Consider the following 17,829-nt stretch of genomic DNA (forward strand, 5'->3'; position numbering starts at 1 on the left):
AACAGCCTCGTGATACACAGTAGTTGATATACTTTATACGACTTGCAGAGTATCGGTTATTTATTTTGTCTCGCAAAACTTTGATGCCACAGTAGGTTCCTCCACTCTAGTGCCCATTTACATGCAACCTGTCTTACATCTTCATATTTATTGATGCTACAAAAGCCTCAAGGATGGAACTGCTTTGCATGCTACCTACTCAACCCACTACCACTTGGTCAAAACAAATCTATGACTCACACATCCTACTTACCTGTATTTATGTAAGCCTTTCTTGCCACTTAAATGTTGAGACCGTGAAATAAAAATTGTGCATTAATTTTATTTGAATTCTTTAAGTTGCGCATGTATAAGTGCGTGTCCTCATGTCAGGATTGATGGGTTTATGTTATCAAAGACCAAATAAAGGACGATACAATGACTGTGAAGTGTTTTCACCCCGCTTTTTTAAAGGTTTCACAGCAATGAAACATAGTGGTTATAACTAGGTTATTTTTACTTTGATTAACTTATAAGACTCCGACACTGTGCTGCAGAAAAACATGTGTAGTAATACTTGCTCCATCTTTTTAAATGTGCACCATCTTTGGGTGGGATGTGCCATTAGTCTCTGTAGCAGAGTGTATGAAAAAGGAGGACAGTTGTAATCGCTGGCTTGCTCTGTTGACAGCTTTGAAACAAAGAGACTGATTGGACCTCAGACGCAACAATTTAGTCAATTTAGTGACATTGTGTGATTTTGTTACTAGATTGGGAGTGGCAGCGACAGTCGGCTACTAAGATTTCATTTCCTGTTTGGTTGCTTTGCCAGATGTCTGAAAGAGTTAAGTCAGTTATTTTTATATAGTCCCACAACACAAATCTGCCTCAGAGAATACAGACGAGGAAACCCAAAAAAATTCTGCAATACACTTAATACTGTAATACCATTTGATTTTTCAACCTGTGCTGTGATCCTTTAGAGTTGGAGAGATATCCAGAATTTGTCTGTGAATGTGACTGCAGATTTTTGAGGATGTAGGTTAATGAATTATAAGACGATGTAATGAATCACTGCCCCCAGTAGAACAACCTGTTGATTTTTTAATTAGCTACTAGAATCAGAGAAAAATTCATTAAGAGTCTGGATTATAGCGCAGGAAAACGACATGAGAAACACTCAGACACGAGGCATGAAGCTATGACTTTTACAGGGTACTTTATGTGGGAACCCTTTGATTGTTTCTAATGACATTAATTTTTAACGGCCCAGTTGCAATGTGGTCACACAAATGCTAAACACAGATGATTTAACTAAGTCAATAAGTGTCTTGGTTAGTCTAATAGCCTGTAATCATTCAAGTAGCCCAGTCCACAATTACTCCAAGTCTTTTTCTTGGTGCAATTTTAACAACACATCTTCAGAATTTTTACAATCAGTTTCATATGATTCAGACAAGCCTGAAGGATAAAAAAGTATGTACGAGCGTCTCCATTTACAGTTAAGAATTTATGTGTACAGGTGCTGTTATAGCATCATGTGACCGCAGCTGAAGTGTCCAAATTGGTATCTGTTGAGAAAACGGTAGAATTGGTGCGGCTTTGGCTCAGGAGGTACAGCGGGTCGTCTGGAAATCGGAAGGTCGCTGGTTCGAATCCCGGCTCCCCCCAGCTGCATGTCGATCTGTCCTTGAGCAAGATACTGAACACCAAATTGCTCCTGATGAGCAGTTGGCACCTTGCATGGCAGCCTCCACCATCTGTGTATGAATGGGTGAATCTGACAAGTGTTGTAAAGTGCTTTGAGCGGTCAGTAGACTGGAAAAGCGATATAGAAATGCAAAGTCCATTTAGCATTCCATCCATAGAATTGGTGCATCGGTAGCATTACAATCAACAGTGGGGTCGAATCATCTCAACTAGTTTTGTCAACTACATTGTAATAGGTTACAGCATCACGTATGCCGTCAGGTGCCTGTACGCACAAGGACATATGGACTGAAAAGAACTTCCGCTCAAGAGACTTGATGCTTTGATGGTGACAGATTAGCACTGTTGCTTCAGTTGGATCCTCGTCTGCACTGTTGCCTTTGTGACACAGCGTCCGAGGGAGAAGCTGTCTCATTGTAGATAAAGCTCTGGGTGCCTATCTTTCAGTTCTACATAATATTTGAGCAATTTCAGAAGCAAGCTACGTGACTTCTCTGTTTATTCAGCAAGGTCGCCATCAAACTGGTGAATGTACAGCAGCACCGCAGATGCACAACATGCCTTTCATTTTTCCGAAGGTTGCAGACTACACTACAAGTCTTAATGACATTGGAATTGCTTCTGGTACATTTAAGCCATGTTTTGCTGTTGTATTTGACAGATTGGACTGTTTATTGGCTATGTTGGAAGCTGGAACACTAGTAGCTCTCAAGGCTTTTCTGCCCATCCAACGCTGTGTGATCTGCAGCCAAACACAATCACTCCCACCTTTTTTCCTTGTCTGCTGCTGAGCAGCAATAATGTCTCCAAGAGTGAACGTTTAATTATTTTAATTCAGAGGCAAGAATAGAACATGAAGACAGACATCACACTGTCTGTTTGAGGATATAAGCATGCGTTTGTTTGTATGGAATAATACCTAATAAGAGTCTGTTTGAGATTTGTTTCTCTTTAGCAGTTCTTTGTTTTTCGCCACAGAAACACAAGCTGAGAAGAAGAAAACAATCAACATATGTTGATCATCTGTGTCCTTGTCTCTTTCTGTGCATCTCTTTGCAGAATGCCAAGCCCTTCTCCTCCTCAGACAGCCTAGCGAAGGTCCAGGAGGTAGCAAGCTGGCTTTTGGAAATGAACCAGGATCTGCTGTCGGGGGGCAGCAGCAGCAGGCGGAGTCGAGGGCCGGGGGGTCCGGCAGTGCGAGGTAACGCCTCCTCCACCGCCCGGGCACCTCAGCAGGCGGCAGAGGAGGGTGATGAGGATGAGCACATGAACCGGGTAGTAGAGGAGGAAGGGCAGCTGCAGCAAAGGGTAAGGCCAGCTGATTTCAAAACATGATATGACTTAAGTGTAAACTTATAGATTTTAGCTCAGGTGTGAGGATTTATATGTCAAATCTAATCATGTAACTGTGAAAATTTGCTTTAAACCTGCACTCTGGTAATCAAGGGTGAACTTCGATGCAAGAATACTGTGAGTTTTTCTTCAGACCTTTCCTCTGAGGCATTGTATTAATTTGTGTGGCTCTTCACAGCCTGAGGCGTCGCAGGTTGACGGCGAGAGAGAACCACCTTGGGCGGCAAGCGAGTCGGGAGCCAGCAACGGCCCTCGGGGAGACGAGGAAGTGGAAGAAGACGAAGAGGGCCCTCCCAACGAAGTGAACGGAGGCGAGAAAGGAGCTCGATGGATGTGGGGGGCAGAGCAGAGGCGGCTGCGAGGCCAGCCGCTGGCCGAGGAGGACGAGGAGGAGGAGGAAGAGGAGGAGAACAACAACAGCAGCAGTCAACAAGAGGAGGAGGACACGGAGGAGAGGACAGAGGGAGGGGAGGAGCCGGGAAGGGAGGAAGAGGAGAGGGAAGAGGGCGAGGAGGAAGAGGAGGAGGATGAGGACGAGGAGGAGATGGACCAAGACAGCGATGAGTTTGAACATTCGGCGGAGAGTGGGAGGGAGGAGGAAGAGGAGGAGGAAGGAGAAGGGGAGGAAGGGCTGCGGTCTCCCTCTCTCAGGAACAATGTGTCTGCCCCCAATAACAACCTGGACTCGGGTTGTACACACCAAAGCTCTTCCAACAAGAAGGTAAGCACACGTGTTTGTTGAACAGTTTTCATTGGAACAACTGTACTTTACTGAAGAAATAGTCATTGTGTAGACAGTTCACAGTGAGATCTGTGAAGCTTCCAGATGTAACAGAACAGCTTCTGAAAGAGGATTTGCTGTTTTTTTAAATGTCAGTTCAAAAATATGTGCACCACAAACACAATTCCCTTCACCACCATTGTATTAGACTGAAGGCAGGTATCTCAGAGACCCATACCTCAAAACCTGGGCAGATAAAACATAAATCAGGTGCATGGCTGGATATGGCTAGAGTTAAATGAGCGAATATGTAATTTGGGTGAACTGTCCCTTTAGGGTACATCTGCAGCAGGCACAGCAGTTTCAGTTGCTTCCATGCAGTTTTGGGTTATTATCACATCACTGCTGTGTAAACACAACTTAACGTGCTCTTATATTTGAAACAACAGCTCCCTCTGTTGGGTTAAATATGTTACTGCACTGTACAGTCATGCAGTGAACCAAATCTTTCCATTCAAAGGATTAGGGTGTTTAATCTACATTATATGTTTTAAAAAAGCAAATTTAGATGGATGACAAATTAGGATTAAAACCGTAATTAATCAGTGTGTGGATAGGGTCAGCAGAGATAACTGATGATTAAATATAGACCTGGACTGAGTAGTGTTTAAGACTGTGGAAAGTCTTCTTACCCAGCCCTGATTTATTTATTCACACATTCCCACTTCCTTCAAACGATCACAATTGTTTACAATAACTTCGGGGTATAAAACTCCTGCATCACACTTTAGTTTACATACAATTTAACTGTCTTTTTTTCACAATGTTATTACAAAGTTTATACACCTTAATCATCTAAAACCTTTGATGCTTTCTTATCTCATTATTAACAACACTTTGATTAACGTTATATTGGAGACCAAACTAGCAGCTAGCATAAGATGTTGCTGTTGTGTAGCAAAGCAATATAGCCTGGTGCATGAAATAAGCACAGAAATGTCAACATGTTTTACTCTATATATCTTTACATGTTACACTGATGCTTTCCACTGTGACCGAAATAGATGTAGTGCCAACACATGAGAGACACAGTGTCGATACCAAGTAGCACTGAAGCTGTTAAGGGCTGACACCTACTGTAAGACATTGGCATTGTATTTTATATTCACTGGACAGGAAGATAAAGGCTGGAACATATCAGAACATTTTGAATGGAAAGATGGTGTGAAGCAAATCACTCTGCTTTCATCTACACCAAAAGATGTTGTGTCTATATATTTGTGTAAGTACATTTAAAGCAAGGGGCGAAAAATAGTCAAATTCCTTGTATGTGTACACACACTTGGCCAATAACGCTGTTTCTGATTCTGAAAACTCGCATAGGGAGAGATTAATGGATAAATGCTGAATTGCAATATTTTTATATCCAGCGATGTTGGTGATTAATTATGAATCATCATTAAAAATTGAACGATTCAATCAGAGATGGTTGCTCGAACATCAAAAATGACCTCGTTACAAATGCAAATACTGCTTATCAAAATAAAATACAAAATACTGGTATGAGAATATGAATTTTATTAAAATACAAAACGACATTCTATACAAACTGATATAATTACATTTTAGCCTTTTAGTAGCCTCAATATAGTGTGTGTGGGTGCAACTGCAAAATGAGTGAGAAAACAGATTAAGGATGATCACTATGACACATAAGAAGGTATAGTCTTTCTTTGCATCTTGTTTCATCAGTTTGATCACGTTCTGCACTCCAGGAGCATTTTGTAACGCAGTTTATGGCAAAGGAGTGACAGCACAGTATGAAATAATTATAGCTTAACAGCCTCATTATAAATACTTCATTCATGTGTAGAATGTAAGGAAGCCTGTTTTAGGAAATGTTAAAATTTCACACACGTTCATGCCTCACTGATGGATCGCTGGCGTGATGAGTGACTATCGAGGCTGGAGACGAAGAAGCGCTTGATGTTGAAAAGACTTGCGAGACAGATTGTCAGATCTTTCCTCAGGAGCAGAATTAATGTGCTCGGTTCAAAAGGCTCTGATGTGGCACAGCACTACTGTTTGGATGTTGGTGCCGGTGTTTCGTTTCAGTGATGACTGATGGCAAGGCTGTTTGTTGAGTGTGTTTCAGTGGCCTTCACAACACCTGTATGTAAAAGGAGGAAATGGAGTTGGCCAAGATGTTTTCTAGAAGCTACGGATGATATTTGTAATAGCACTGCGTTAGCAATGCACCGACATTGATTTTGACAAGAGAAAAACAATAAATCAATGTGCTGACATCACCAGATATTGACTTATTATGGAAATGTCATGTCTGTGTGTGTGTATATATATAGACCAATAGATTCCATTGTTTATAATAGCCTGTTGTCGCATGTGAGTTGTTGGAGTATCAGGATCACTTCAGCAGATGGTGGTGTGAGTCTGTGAAGAATTAAAGCCTCCCACCAGTACACTTCTTTTTCAATTAAACTACTTTCAGTGGTGAAATGTAACTAAGTACATCAACTGAAGTACTTTACTTAAGTACAATTTTTGATTCACGTTACTGGAGTATATCGATTTTATGATCCTTTATACTTCTACTTAACTACATTCCAGAGGTAAAGTACTGTACTTTTTCTACCCAAAGTTATACTTGAGTAAAAGTAAAGATGTGGTGTTAAAATATTACTTTGATAAACGTGAAAGATACCAATACGAATAGTACTTGAGTAAAAGTCTTTAAGTATCTGAGATTTAATGTACTTAAGTTTTAAAGGTACAAGTAAAACTAAAATATACATATATTTACATGTGTATAAATAATGTATGCTCTGAGTCGACCGATTATCTGCATCTTCAACATTTTTCAGATGATTAGAGTCAGTGTATTTTTTAAATTTTTTAAATCGATTGCTCATAAATGAAGAGCTATTGTCCATGTAGACATGCTACTGTTTTAAAGGCTACTTAAGGCACCGGAGGCACCATAGAGGACACCAGAGATAATACATCCATCTCAACAGACGGTAATGACTAAAGCTGTGACAGATTTGTCATCAGCAGACTCATGGCCAGTATGCTGCTCCCTCCACACCCTTCACACAAAAGGAAGCTGCACAGCAATCGAGTTTAATCATTGTTGACAAGGATTTTGTCTCGTGACGGGGACAGTTGTTCCCTGTATTCTTTCATATCTGTGGGGTCAATCTCGAGACATGTCTTCCTGAGCCTTTGATATAGATATTGCCCTTGTTTATGTTGGACCTAAATATAGCATTTAGTCTGCATTTACTCCTGTGTACCTCTCACCATCTGACACAGCTGTCAGATAGGTTTGTCAGGGACTTAGCCGCCTTAGTGTGCCAGTTGGCTTTGATGTTAATGTACACATTTTGTTTGGCTTTGAATCTTGTTTGCTTGGAATTAGGAGCGGTGTAGAAAGGGCAGATCGTCATTTATTGACCCCTCAAGTGAGATCTGTAAATCATATCTCAGCTTATCTGAGTTGCAAAAATGACATTTAAATTCTGTTAATTCTGTTAAAATTCTAAATTCTTGGCACACAATTCAAGCATAGAAATCTTAAAAAATAAAAATGAATCGGTATCTTAGGAAACACTGGTATAAGCTTTTTATTTTTATTGTGGGATGTCCCCTGATTCCAATTTGTACAGACTTTTGAGGCTACTTCTATAGTACCTTTCAAAAAACCCCCAAAGGTTTAGAAAGTGCTGCACAGTATGTTAAAATGGATAATAGATGTGATTAGGCCAAGTAATGAAATGAAAATCCAAAATATCTAAAAGGTTAAAGCTAAACAGAGGTGGTGTACTAGACTACTTGATGGAGTCAAATGAACAATAAAACAGTTCAAAGGTTGTTGAAGTGCCCAGATCAGTTTAGATTTGAAAACCGATTCAATCATTCGGAGTTGGTAATGTAATTTATTCCAAAACTTCATCTTTATAGCTCCTAATCCAGTTTTCTTTAGTGTTGAGAAGTGAGATGCGAGGGCTAGAAACTTATCATAATTTTGATTATCAATTTATGACGCGTATTTTCTCGATTAACCAAAAATGCCCATCACAACCTACTGTAGGATGACATCCTCAGTTCTTTTGTTTTGTCCAACCAACAGTCCAAAACCCAATTGCATATTTAGTTTACAACATATACGACATAGAAAAGCAGAAAATCCTCACAAATGAACTGGAGCTCAGTAATATTCCACATTCTTGCTTAAAATAGGATTATTTTTCTCTCAATCGTTTAAATCAACTACTTGTTGCAGCTTTAGAGACAGCTGAATGGCCTAAGACATATGAAAAAAGACATCCTGCAGAACAGCAACATCCACAATATTGTAAAGTGAGTGTTGAGACTTCATGTAGAATCCACAAAGACTAATATAGACCTTGGTCTTATAAAAACTAAATAGCTGTCTTAGAAAAGTATCAGTATGTTGAGAAACTAATCACAAAAGCAGTCATTTAATTAATTTGTAGGTATTTGTTAGATGTTTTATTCAGGGTCATCAGTGGTCACGGATGTTGTGGTTTGATCATTAAATGAGCCACATTTGCAGGTGAAAAACTGAATATTCAACAACAATTAATCCTATTAGCTGATGATGTGGGTTGAGTGAAAAATGAATTTGAAACCAACAGTATCGGCCTTGAAATTCAGACATGAATCTGGGCTGTTTGTTAATTGAGCAAATCATAATTTACTTTTATTTATGCTTTCAGGGTCACAAAGTGCTTAGTGTAGTAGTAGTAGCAGTAGTGGTAGTAGAATATTGATTACCTCCATATAAGTTGCATATTTAAAGGTCTTGTGTATGTTCCCATAGATCGTATGCATGCAGTCTTGCCAAGTATGATATGTGCACTTTGACAGCTGCAGTATGCATGTGTCAGACCAAGGGCACCAGGGTTGTAGTAGAGGATCGGTACCCATGTTTGGGCCAAGAATGTGTCAGTCCATGTGGGGTTAGGTGATATAGTCATGCACTACGTGTGTGGCAGAAGTGTACAAACACCAATAACTACAGGTGTAAAGTTTTAAAGTAAATGCGGCGCTTTAAGAACTTACATTTTGATGGTGTTGCGCATGTTTTAGCATGTCTCTAGTTAGGACAGATGGTGTTCCCAGGCTCAGAATAAGTAGGCTTCATCTCCTCCTCTTACTTAACACTTGGTTGTCTTTTGACCCCGTGCCAACGTGCTGATACTCGGGGTTATCCTCATCATTTAACCTTTGTAAATTCTTAAATATCTTCATGAATCAATTTTCAAGCTGCGGATTAACATCTCTGCAGGCTCAATGTGAGAAGATATCCCTGAGTTCAGTTGTCAGATTAACATTTTGAAAGATACCTTTTCTATTTAATGTTACTAAAATGGGCGTGCATCACATGGCATTATCACATGACATTTTCACATGTAGAACGGCAGGATATATGGTGTTGAGTTAACGTGGCTTGTAGCCATTTGGCTGAAGCAGGTGTTGATATCTGCATACTGTGCCATATACAGTAGTCCCTCGAAAGAAAGGTTATGTGACGTTAGCAGGTGAAAAATGATGTAAAAGGTCGTTTAAGGTCAGTGTTAAAGGTTACAACATGCTCTTATAAAAGTGGAGTAGATGTGGATTGAAAATTATCATTAATCCAACTCCTATTTGAAATTCTTCCATTCTTTTTGAATTTAAAAATGAAAAACAATTTCTGTTGTATTTAAAGTGTAGGGATGGGACGATTAAAGATTTTAGGTACTTTTAATTTGTTGTGCTGTAGAAAAATGTGAAAATTGATGATTCTGTTCCGGTATTTTCCGATTCTACAACTCTCCACTAAGTATGGAGTAACCAGAAGTGACAGATCTTGATATTTTCCAGGTGCATTATTTTATCCAAGTATAAAAATGTAATATGCTTTAAATCTGATTTTAAGGATCACCAATTTAATTATGACCGCTAGTAGTTTGGTTTGTTTGCAAACCATAACCAAATATTCAGTCTTAAAATCAAATAAAATTGTAATAAGATGTCATAGATTTTATTTATTTATTTATTTATTTATTTTTTTTTATGTGATAAGAATAGACAGAAAACTATCATACCCATTTTAGGCTCCCTACAGTGCACTGCTGCCTGTCCATCTTAGAATTACTTTTAACATATCACTCATGACTCATGACTAAGGCATTATGTGATCTATTACAGGATTACATGTCTTATAATGACTCATCAGAGATTTGAAGTGGCAAATGGATCTGCAGAGCTATGATAAGGCAAAATGATAGGCCATAATGTGTGGCAGAGTGCATTGATAGTGTTACATTGACTGAATAAATCATTAAGTTATCTGGATTAAAAGAAGATGGAAGTATATTAATATTGTGAGGAAGTATATTAATGTGAGATGGGTGTCTGATATGTTGAGTACATTTTGTTTTGACTAAAAAAAATAGTTGCTGTACCTTTTCAGCCTCACACCTCAGCCATCTGGGTAGATTAATAAAAAAATGTTTGCATACATCTGAGCACCGTTGAATGTGGTGTGAAAGTATCTATTTAGCTCCAGTCTGTTTGTGTCATCCCTAGTTGCTCAGATGTCCTTGTTTCTTCTCCTCTTTTTGTATCAGATTTTCATAGCTGGCCGTATCGTTCCAACATGAAAGTGGCTTTTACTTTGTGAATAGTGGTGATTACAAATGATGCGGGCAGCTGCTTACTCAGTGACTTCTACAAGGTTGAAGTAATATTTTTTCGTTCTGGCGTCTCTGTTGCTGCAGCCACAGGAACAGAAATCTTCATGGCATTGAGAAATATGTCCTCTGAACTCCACCTCGACAGTGATGTATACTGTACTGCAGGTTGTTCGGTATGTGTATCACTGTTTGAGATAAGAAAGAGCAGCTTAGTTGTCTTTACTTTAGCAAACTTGGACATTACATTCAGTTCTCCACTTTTCTTCCATTCACTGCCACTAATTAAATGTTTTTCCAGAGCAAAGGCAGCTTGCTCATTGTAGGTGGTGTCTCCCACACACTGGCCTTGTCAAACAGGCAGAGATGAGCCACAAAGGACCAGTGTTCACATCCTCCCACATGAAAGGAACTAGCTTGCGTCACTACCAATATATATTGACGACAATGTCTTTTAGTCCCTCACCAATAATCCCTCACTCAAGCCCTCACTTTGTACTCATACACATTTACAAGCCTGTTGATTTGCCTGTCGTCTTTTCTATAATTTTGTTAAAGCTGCAAAATTATGGCCAAAATTATGTTTTCTGTGGTTATCACAATTGTTCAATTGTTTTGGTTAACAAAGTTTAGTTTATATGACATTATAAAGAGTGATTGAATCACTCACAACCAAAAAAAATCTCACTAATGCAATACATTGCTAGACTTATTACTTCGCCAAGGAGGTTAAGTTTTCAGCTGTCTCCATTTGTTGGTTGGTTTGTCAGCAGGATTACACAAAAACTACAGAACGGATTGCCACAATTTGGATGGAGGATGGGTTTCGGCCCAGAATAGATCCCATTCACGTTCGGCGACTTCCTTTATCAATCTTGGTCCCAGAAGTTACACTTCAGGTGACCAAATAAAATGCGTTGTAACTTTGAGAAAACAAAGGGATTTTTCTGGGTTTGAACATTTAAAAACATTCGCCATAAAGGTAAGTACACAACTCAACAGGATGTGTTACAAATGTAAAATCATTTTTGGACATTTTAAAGCGGACATGTTGTATATTATATCTTCTACAAACTAGCCCAGTGTGTGTATATGCCCCAACGAACCAGCAGAAATCACAAGTGCAGCAAAAACAACAGATCCCTCACTGGCTTCCCACTTGCTGGCACTTTCATTTCATAGGTTGTCCACACATGTGATTGTTTTTTGTGCTGCCTTGGTGCTTCAAAAGGACTTTTTTTTTGAGTAGTCTCTTTATTTAAATCCAAGTGTTGTGCTCATTGATGTCAATTGATGCCTTGGATTGACTAAGCTTAGAAAATACTTTAAAACAAACTAAGTTTCCAAATTAGTGAGGTTCTTCATGCGTGTTCAACGAGAGGGCTGCTCTGTTGTTACATGTGTGTGTCCCCGCCGCTCTTGCAAGCTCAGCGTGTTTTTTGTCGCCAGCTTTTTCTGCTTTAGAAGGTTGTGACAAAGAAACATGGACCAAAAGGATTTACCCTGCCCTAGATCATACAGTTACATTATACATGTAGGTTGCCTGTGCAGTGACGAATTTGTTGTCTCCATTGGTAATCATGCCTGGAAGCAGAGCCTGGCTAATGCTTGTTAAGAAGCATAACAAGTTTAATTGTTGATGCTAAAATTGTGATTGGGTTCATTGCATTGTGCAGCTCTAATTTGCATTACATACTTAAGCAATATGGTAGCTTAATTGAATTTAGGGATTATGTCATTTGCACAATAGATTCTTGAAATGTCTTGCAAAAACCTGCCTTTGACAGGCTGTTGTTGTGTAAGGGGATTTTGCAATGCAACGTTGTTGTCCCGGTTTTTGACACCAGAGGGAGGCAGCGGCCTGAAAGTCCATGAGCCACAGGTTGTGAGTGCACACTCCCAGTAACGGGCTGTTAGCTGTCTCACATGGACACTGTCCAGCAGTGCGTGACAGTGTGTTCATGTTTGTTTTTTTTCCCCAGCAGTACCTCTGATGTTTGGCAGAGGTTGTAGCATCATTGTTCGCTGATGTGGAGACAGTGTGGGGGTGATATTATTTTTATTTTTTAGACTTCAAACCACTTTTTTTGCACCAAAAGCCGGCACTTTACCCTTATCTACCACATGGATATTGTGACAGCCCCAGGGCCTCTGTGTTGTGCGTTTCAGTGTTGCCATTTCCCTTGCTGAGTGGAGCTGGAGGTCATCGAGGATTTGAAGATAGTTGGCTTCTGCCTCCAAGTTGCATAAAACCTGCCCCACCCTGTTGGTCTGTTGGCTCCCTCTTCCCCTGGCACCACTTCATATTACTTTGGAATAATAGTTTAGTTGGCATTAGTTAACTCAGCAGCTTTCCTGCCAGATTAATTTGGTATAAACTACTGTTTTTTTTTTTACATTTGTTGTAATAAAATGTATCTTTGTTGAATATAATACCTCTTATGTAGTTAATCCCTTGCATGTTCTACCTTATTTGTTGTGGTCTCAGAGCCGGCCATAACAAGTTTGGGGCTCGTCCAACCTTTTTTCTTCTAAGTATTAGGGGGTTCACTGCATCCACCATTATAATTGCAGAACACCCACCTCAATGGTATTATCCCTTAGCTAAATTAAAAGGCTGAACTCTTGACTGTCATTAGGGTGCAGTAGGAATATATTTTATTTATGATATTTCATCTTAGTGAGTCTATAAAAAGATTCTCTATTCAAAAAGTCACCTCACGCTCTCCAGAGCTGCAGTGAGAGGGTATGAGTGATATTGGCAGCACTGAAACAGCAGGAATAAAATGGAAGAATTTCAGTGCACTTAATATGCAGCTGTAAAAACTAGAAACGTGCTTCGTTTTGAGTGATTTATAGCCTAAGTGAAACACTGCTGGAACTACAAACATCTACTTGATATTCCAGTATTCTAAATGATCATGAGAAGTTACTGTTCTAGTATGCAAACAGCCATTTCGGTTTCATCTACATGAATTTTTACCATTTTTCATTGGATTGGAGAGAAATGGTACCTTCACATGTTTTGATTTGATGCCTGGTCAGCAGCAAATACGACTGTGATGGCATTGTTATTCTACATTATTCATTTATACCACATGGGCAAAACCTATGGTGTCCCCCTTTCTCAAGGCCTACATGTGCAGCCATACCATGTCATCTCAGTTGCTGTGAAAAGCTGGGATTGATTTGTAAGTGTACTGAGTTACTGAGTTAACATTCTTGACCTCTGGCTCTCAAGCAGTCTTGGGATGTCTTATCGGGGATTGCAAACTCAGTGACCTGGCAGTAAAACTGGGATACAGTATTTAAAGAAAGCAGACAAACAGACAAGCGGCATCTGCCCCTGCAATAACTTCATTAGCGCACTTTATGAGCCAATTATCAGATTTTACATTAATAATGTTGTGACCACAAATACTTTGCAAGCTATTAGAATAGTTTGCAGTCATTGGTGTTATGTATGGCATTGATCTTCTTTGTTTGGGTAGTCTGATTATCGTAAAACCCAATGGGGCTGCATGTTTCTCTCCGCTTGTTTGGTTCCATGCGCCAGATCTCTGAATATACTTATGACACAGTTTCAGCCACTTTTCAACTGCACAAAGTTAGAACACCTGATTTTGGGAACTTTTTCAAGATCTCTCTAAGTTAGGGTTTTGGTTTCTTGGTCATAGGATCAATTCTTTTGAATGTTATTTCTTGAACTATTTTGATGGAAAATGGCATAATAGATATTGTTTAAGCTTGGGGGCAAGTATTGCAAAGGATCCTAGGGTAAATATGCTTGCATGGCTTGCTATTTAACAAGTTACTTTGGGCTGATCATGTTGTAGCAAACTGGAGAGCAGTGTGCCTGTCACATAACTTTATGGCCTAAGATTAGTCCAAAAGCTCAAGTAACCTCTAGAAGGCCCGGGGCATGTCAGAAACAAGCGGCTATTTACAGTCGCCTCATTGTCAATCATGGTTTGTAAACTGAAAGGGAAAGAGAAAATGAGATGATCTTAGCGAATCATTCAAGTAACTGAAATGATGAAAGTGTCACTTTTGCTTTTGCTTTCAGTCTTTGTTGGTGTATATTTGGAAGACATAACTTTCTGTTAATTGTCTCTGAGGACAGAGGTGTGTTAGGGCCCTGACATAAAGCTAAACCTAAAGACCTGGAGCCAGCAAAGGTCAACTGATAAAACATTGCACCCACTGATGTTGTTTTAACATGAAGTTGCACACTTGAACACTCTGCAAATACTGAAGCTGATGGTAAGCTCACCGCTGACTGCTTGTGGATTCTGCCCCCGTGTTAAGGTGCAGTCACATTACATTTACGTCCTGGGAATATTCGCTCCGTCTCCAATTCACTTGTATTGAAGCCTGAACAATGGACAAATTCAAGCATGCATTTCTTATTTCGCTTCCATCTCCAGCCGCCTGTGACGGACTTACAAGTTTGTTCAACTTTCTTCAACTCTTCTAGTGTGTTTTATCACCGTGTTTAGTACGATATCACAATACCAGACTACAAACTAGTGTCATTCTGATGCACCGGAGCCGTGACATCACATCCTTTCTCAGGAACGAATGCGTGGCAATTTTGTTGAAAGGAAACATATAGTCACTGTACTTTTTTGGAATCCAAAAAAACATCAGTGAAAGACGCAGCTTATTCATCACCTTGAATCTCTTTAGTCTCAAAGTACTAGTGTGTAGGCTCTGGAAGCATCTACAGATTTGATTGCAGATTACAACAAAGGAAATGCACCTTGTCCGAAAGATAAATAGGGCACAGAGACATTATGTTAGTGCATTGAGAGGCAACTGACTTTCTTCCATTTTCTCTCCCACATGTAACAAATGCCAACATCTCCTGCCTTACGGCAACTCTGATGGGACACACTACTTTTTTGTGCTCTGGTGGGGCGCCTTTTAAATCACAATGTTACGATGGTAAAGGGCTCAAAAGTTGATCACTGCCAGCCATCAGCAATAGACTATGGCATTGTCTATCAACCCAACCCTATGATATTCCATTTCTACCAATAGATCCTCTAAAATTCCTTTAAATTAATGAAGTTGTAAGTTTTGCCATTTTTGTCAGAATGTATGAAGAAGGGGAAAGGAAAGATAAGGAAAAACTGCATTGAGTGGATAAAATTTGAAAGGCTGTAGAGTCAGTCAGACAGCTCTTTCGCTCTCTTTCAACATGCTCAGTTGGCTGGACAGCTGCCGATAAGGCGCCAACTTGCTCCAATTGTGCTGAACATACTGTAAAAACTATGGGTGTTGGTCAGCCACAAACACTCAATGGCGTCCAACCGGCCTGGTGTGTCAGGGCCTCAGTCTGCTCTGATAGACGTTCTGGCGCTGTAATCCTCCTCAAACAATGGTGGATGTGAGAATAGAAGAGAGGTTAAGCCCTGGTGTTTCTGTTACCATGTGTTCTGACATTTAAATGCACACAGGGAAGGTTGTCTCTTGCCTCTCCCTCAATCTGTAGATTTACACACATTCAGCACTGATTGTCAGCTTTATTCTCCTGCATATTAATTATCTGTGAAATTGAGCATAAACGTCATTTAGAACCTCTCAACTCCCTGCTGTTGTACTACTTGTCGCGCCTACGCACCTCTTTCCCTTCACACCTCTGACAGTAGTGCCTCGTTGTGCAGAAAGGTTCAGTTGAAAAAGATCGACATCCTCCTGCTGCCTCTCTCTTTGTAGCTCCATGTGAAGACACCTTCATAGACTTAGAAGTCTATCCCTCTTGACACTTGGTCAAGTGAATCCTCATTTGAGTGCATGTGTCACACATACTAACATTGAAGTACTCTGTGGTCCTCTCCTGAAATATCCTCAGCTTCTTTGCTGACATAGACAGAGTTACTGACATTCCTGACCACCTTGGTTCGTGGAAGAGTCGGAAAAGGTTAACGTATGACATATCCTTGTTCAACACTTATGTTGACAAATGTGCTTCAGATGGGGATATAGTAGTCTGTTTATTTGTAGTTTGTTGACAGTTTTCATGGGGTTAAGTTAACTGGGCTCAGTGATGATGTAGGCCACTAAGTTGGGAGGACCAGAGGGGGGTCAGAGAATGACCACAATGAGGAAGCTCCCTGGACACGTGTACTGCGTCGGACGACTGCTGGTACGCATTCCACCGCCGAGGGGTCATGAGAGCAGATTCCACAGTGCCTGTCTGAGGGGGGAGAGGCTGAGTTGGTCCATCCTCTTTCAGGCCCTGACAGCAGCTGCTTCGCCTGGCTTGGGCGCAACAGTGACCTCACACCCCAGAGATATTTTAAAGGGTGCCAGTCAGCAGGGAGATGAGTTGTGAGTAGGTAGGTGCAGAGGCTCAGCAAGCGCAGTATCGATACGTCCGTGCCCGGAAGATATAACATTTGTTTAGGAAACGTTATCTGCGTGCGACAATAGTCGGCCAGCGTTCCAGTCTCCTTCTGGGATATGATCCAGTAGACAGCCTTTTTTGCAATGCTGCGGCATTGCCCTATTCCCCGTTTCTCGTCGTCTGGGGCTCGGAAAAAGATGCCAAATGTTGCCTGTGGGAAAGAGAAGACTTTGCGCGTCCCACTGGAGAGTCAGCCACTCGACGTGGCAGACCCCAAGAAAGTTGCCAAGGAACCGTTACCCCCTCAGAAAGTGCTCAAGATATTTAGCATCAACATCATTGCTCAGAGTTTGCCCTTCTGTCGCAGACGGGTGAGTATTGTATGTATATGTTTTAGGTGTCGTTGAGCCACAGAGCCCAAAAATGTCAAAGGTCATCCTACACTGTCACCCACTTTCCCCCCATGTTGTTGTTATGTTTAGTAACTGCTGGTTTATCAGAATGTAAAATGAATATTGAAGCCAACTTCTTAAATTTTGCTGAATTTATACATGACGTAACGTAAAGTTACCCCACCCATAGGAGCATAACTTCCTTTCGTGACATGTTTGAACTTGAATACCTTGTTGACTTTTCACATCGCTTGAGCTGTATTAGTAAGAATGTTATAATAGGTGTGATTATATAAGATGTCCTTTTGTCACATTGACTTCAGTTGTTTCTATATGCTTTTGCTGTCGATACAAAGTTCGCTTTCCACGGCTCCACCCATGGCGGACGACGGACATCGACATATAACCTTAAAAAGGCCGTCACCAATGGACCTATTTTTAGTTTTTCTTTTTTTTTTTTGATGAAGATGTATGCATTAATTATTCAATTGCTGTTTATAGAATAATTATCACAAAAACAGTTTTGGTTTATTAAACATGGTGTTATAGGGTTTTATATTTTAAACTATATATCGACTGTCGTGTGGTTAATACAAATTA

At 40.2% G+C, this 17,829-nt stretch overlaps 1 protein-coding gene across 1 annotated transcript in view; it reads left to right on the forward strand.

Annotated features, from left to right (window-relative positions):
• The window catches only part of fbxw7 (F-box and WD repeat domain containing 7), a 124,412-nt gene that overhangs the window by 36,836 nt on the left and 69,747 nt on the right, over window positions 1-17,829 (forward strand). Inside the window, exons 4-5 of the mRNA XM_073465015.1 lie at window positions 2,749-2,997; window positions 3,221-3,763. Coding sequence (XP_073321116.1) covers window positions 2,818-2,997; window positions 3,221-3,763 — 723 coding nt within the window. The 5' untranslated portion in view covers window positions 2,749-2,817. The remainder of the gene's footprint in view (window positions 1-2,748; window positions 2,998-3,220; window positions 3,764-17,829) is intronic.

The sequence above is a fragment of the Pagrus major genome, chromosome 1 (assembly GCF_040436345.1).
Source record: "Pagrus major chromosome 1, Pma_NU_1.0".
NCBI classification, from domain to species: domain Eukaryota; kingdom Metazoa; phylum Chordata; class Actinopteri; order Spariformes; family Sparidae; genus Pagrus; species Pagrus major.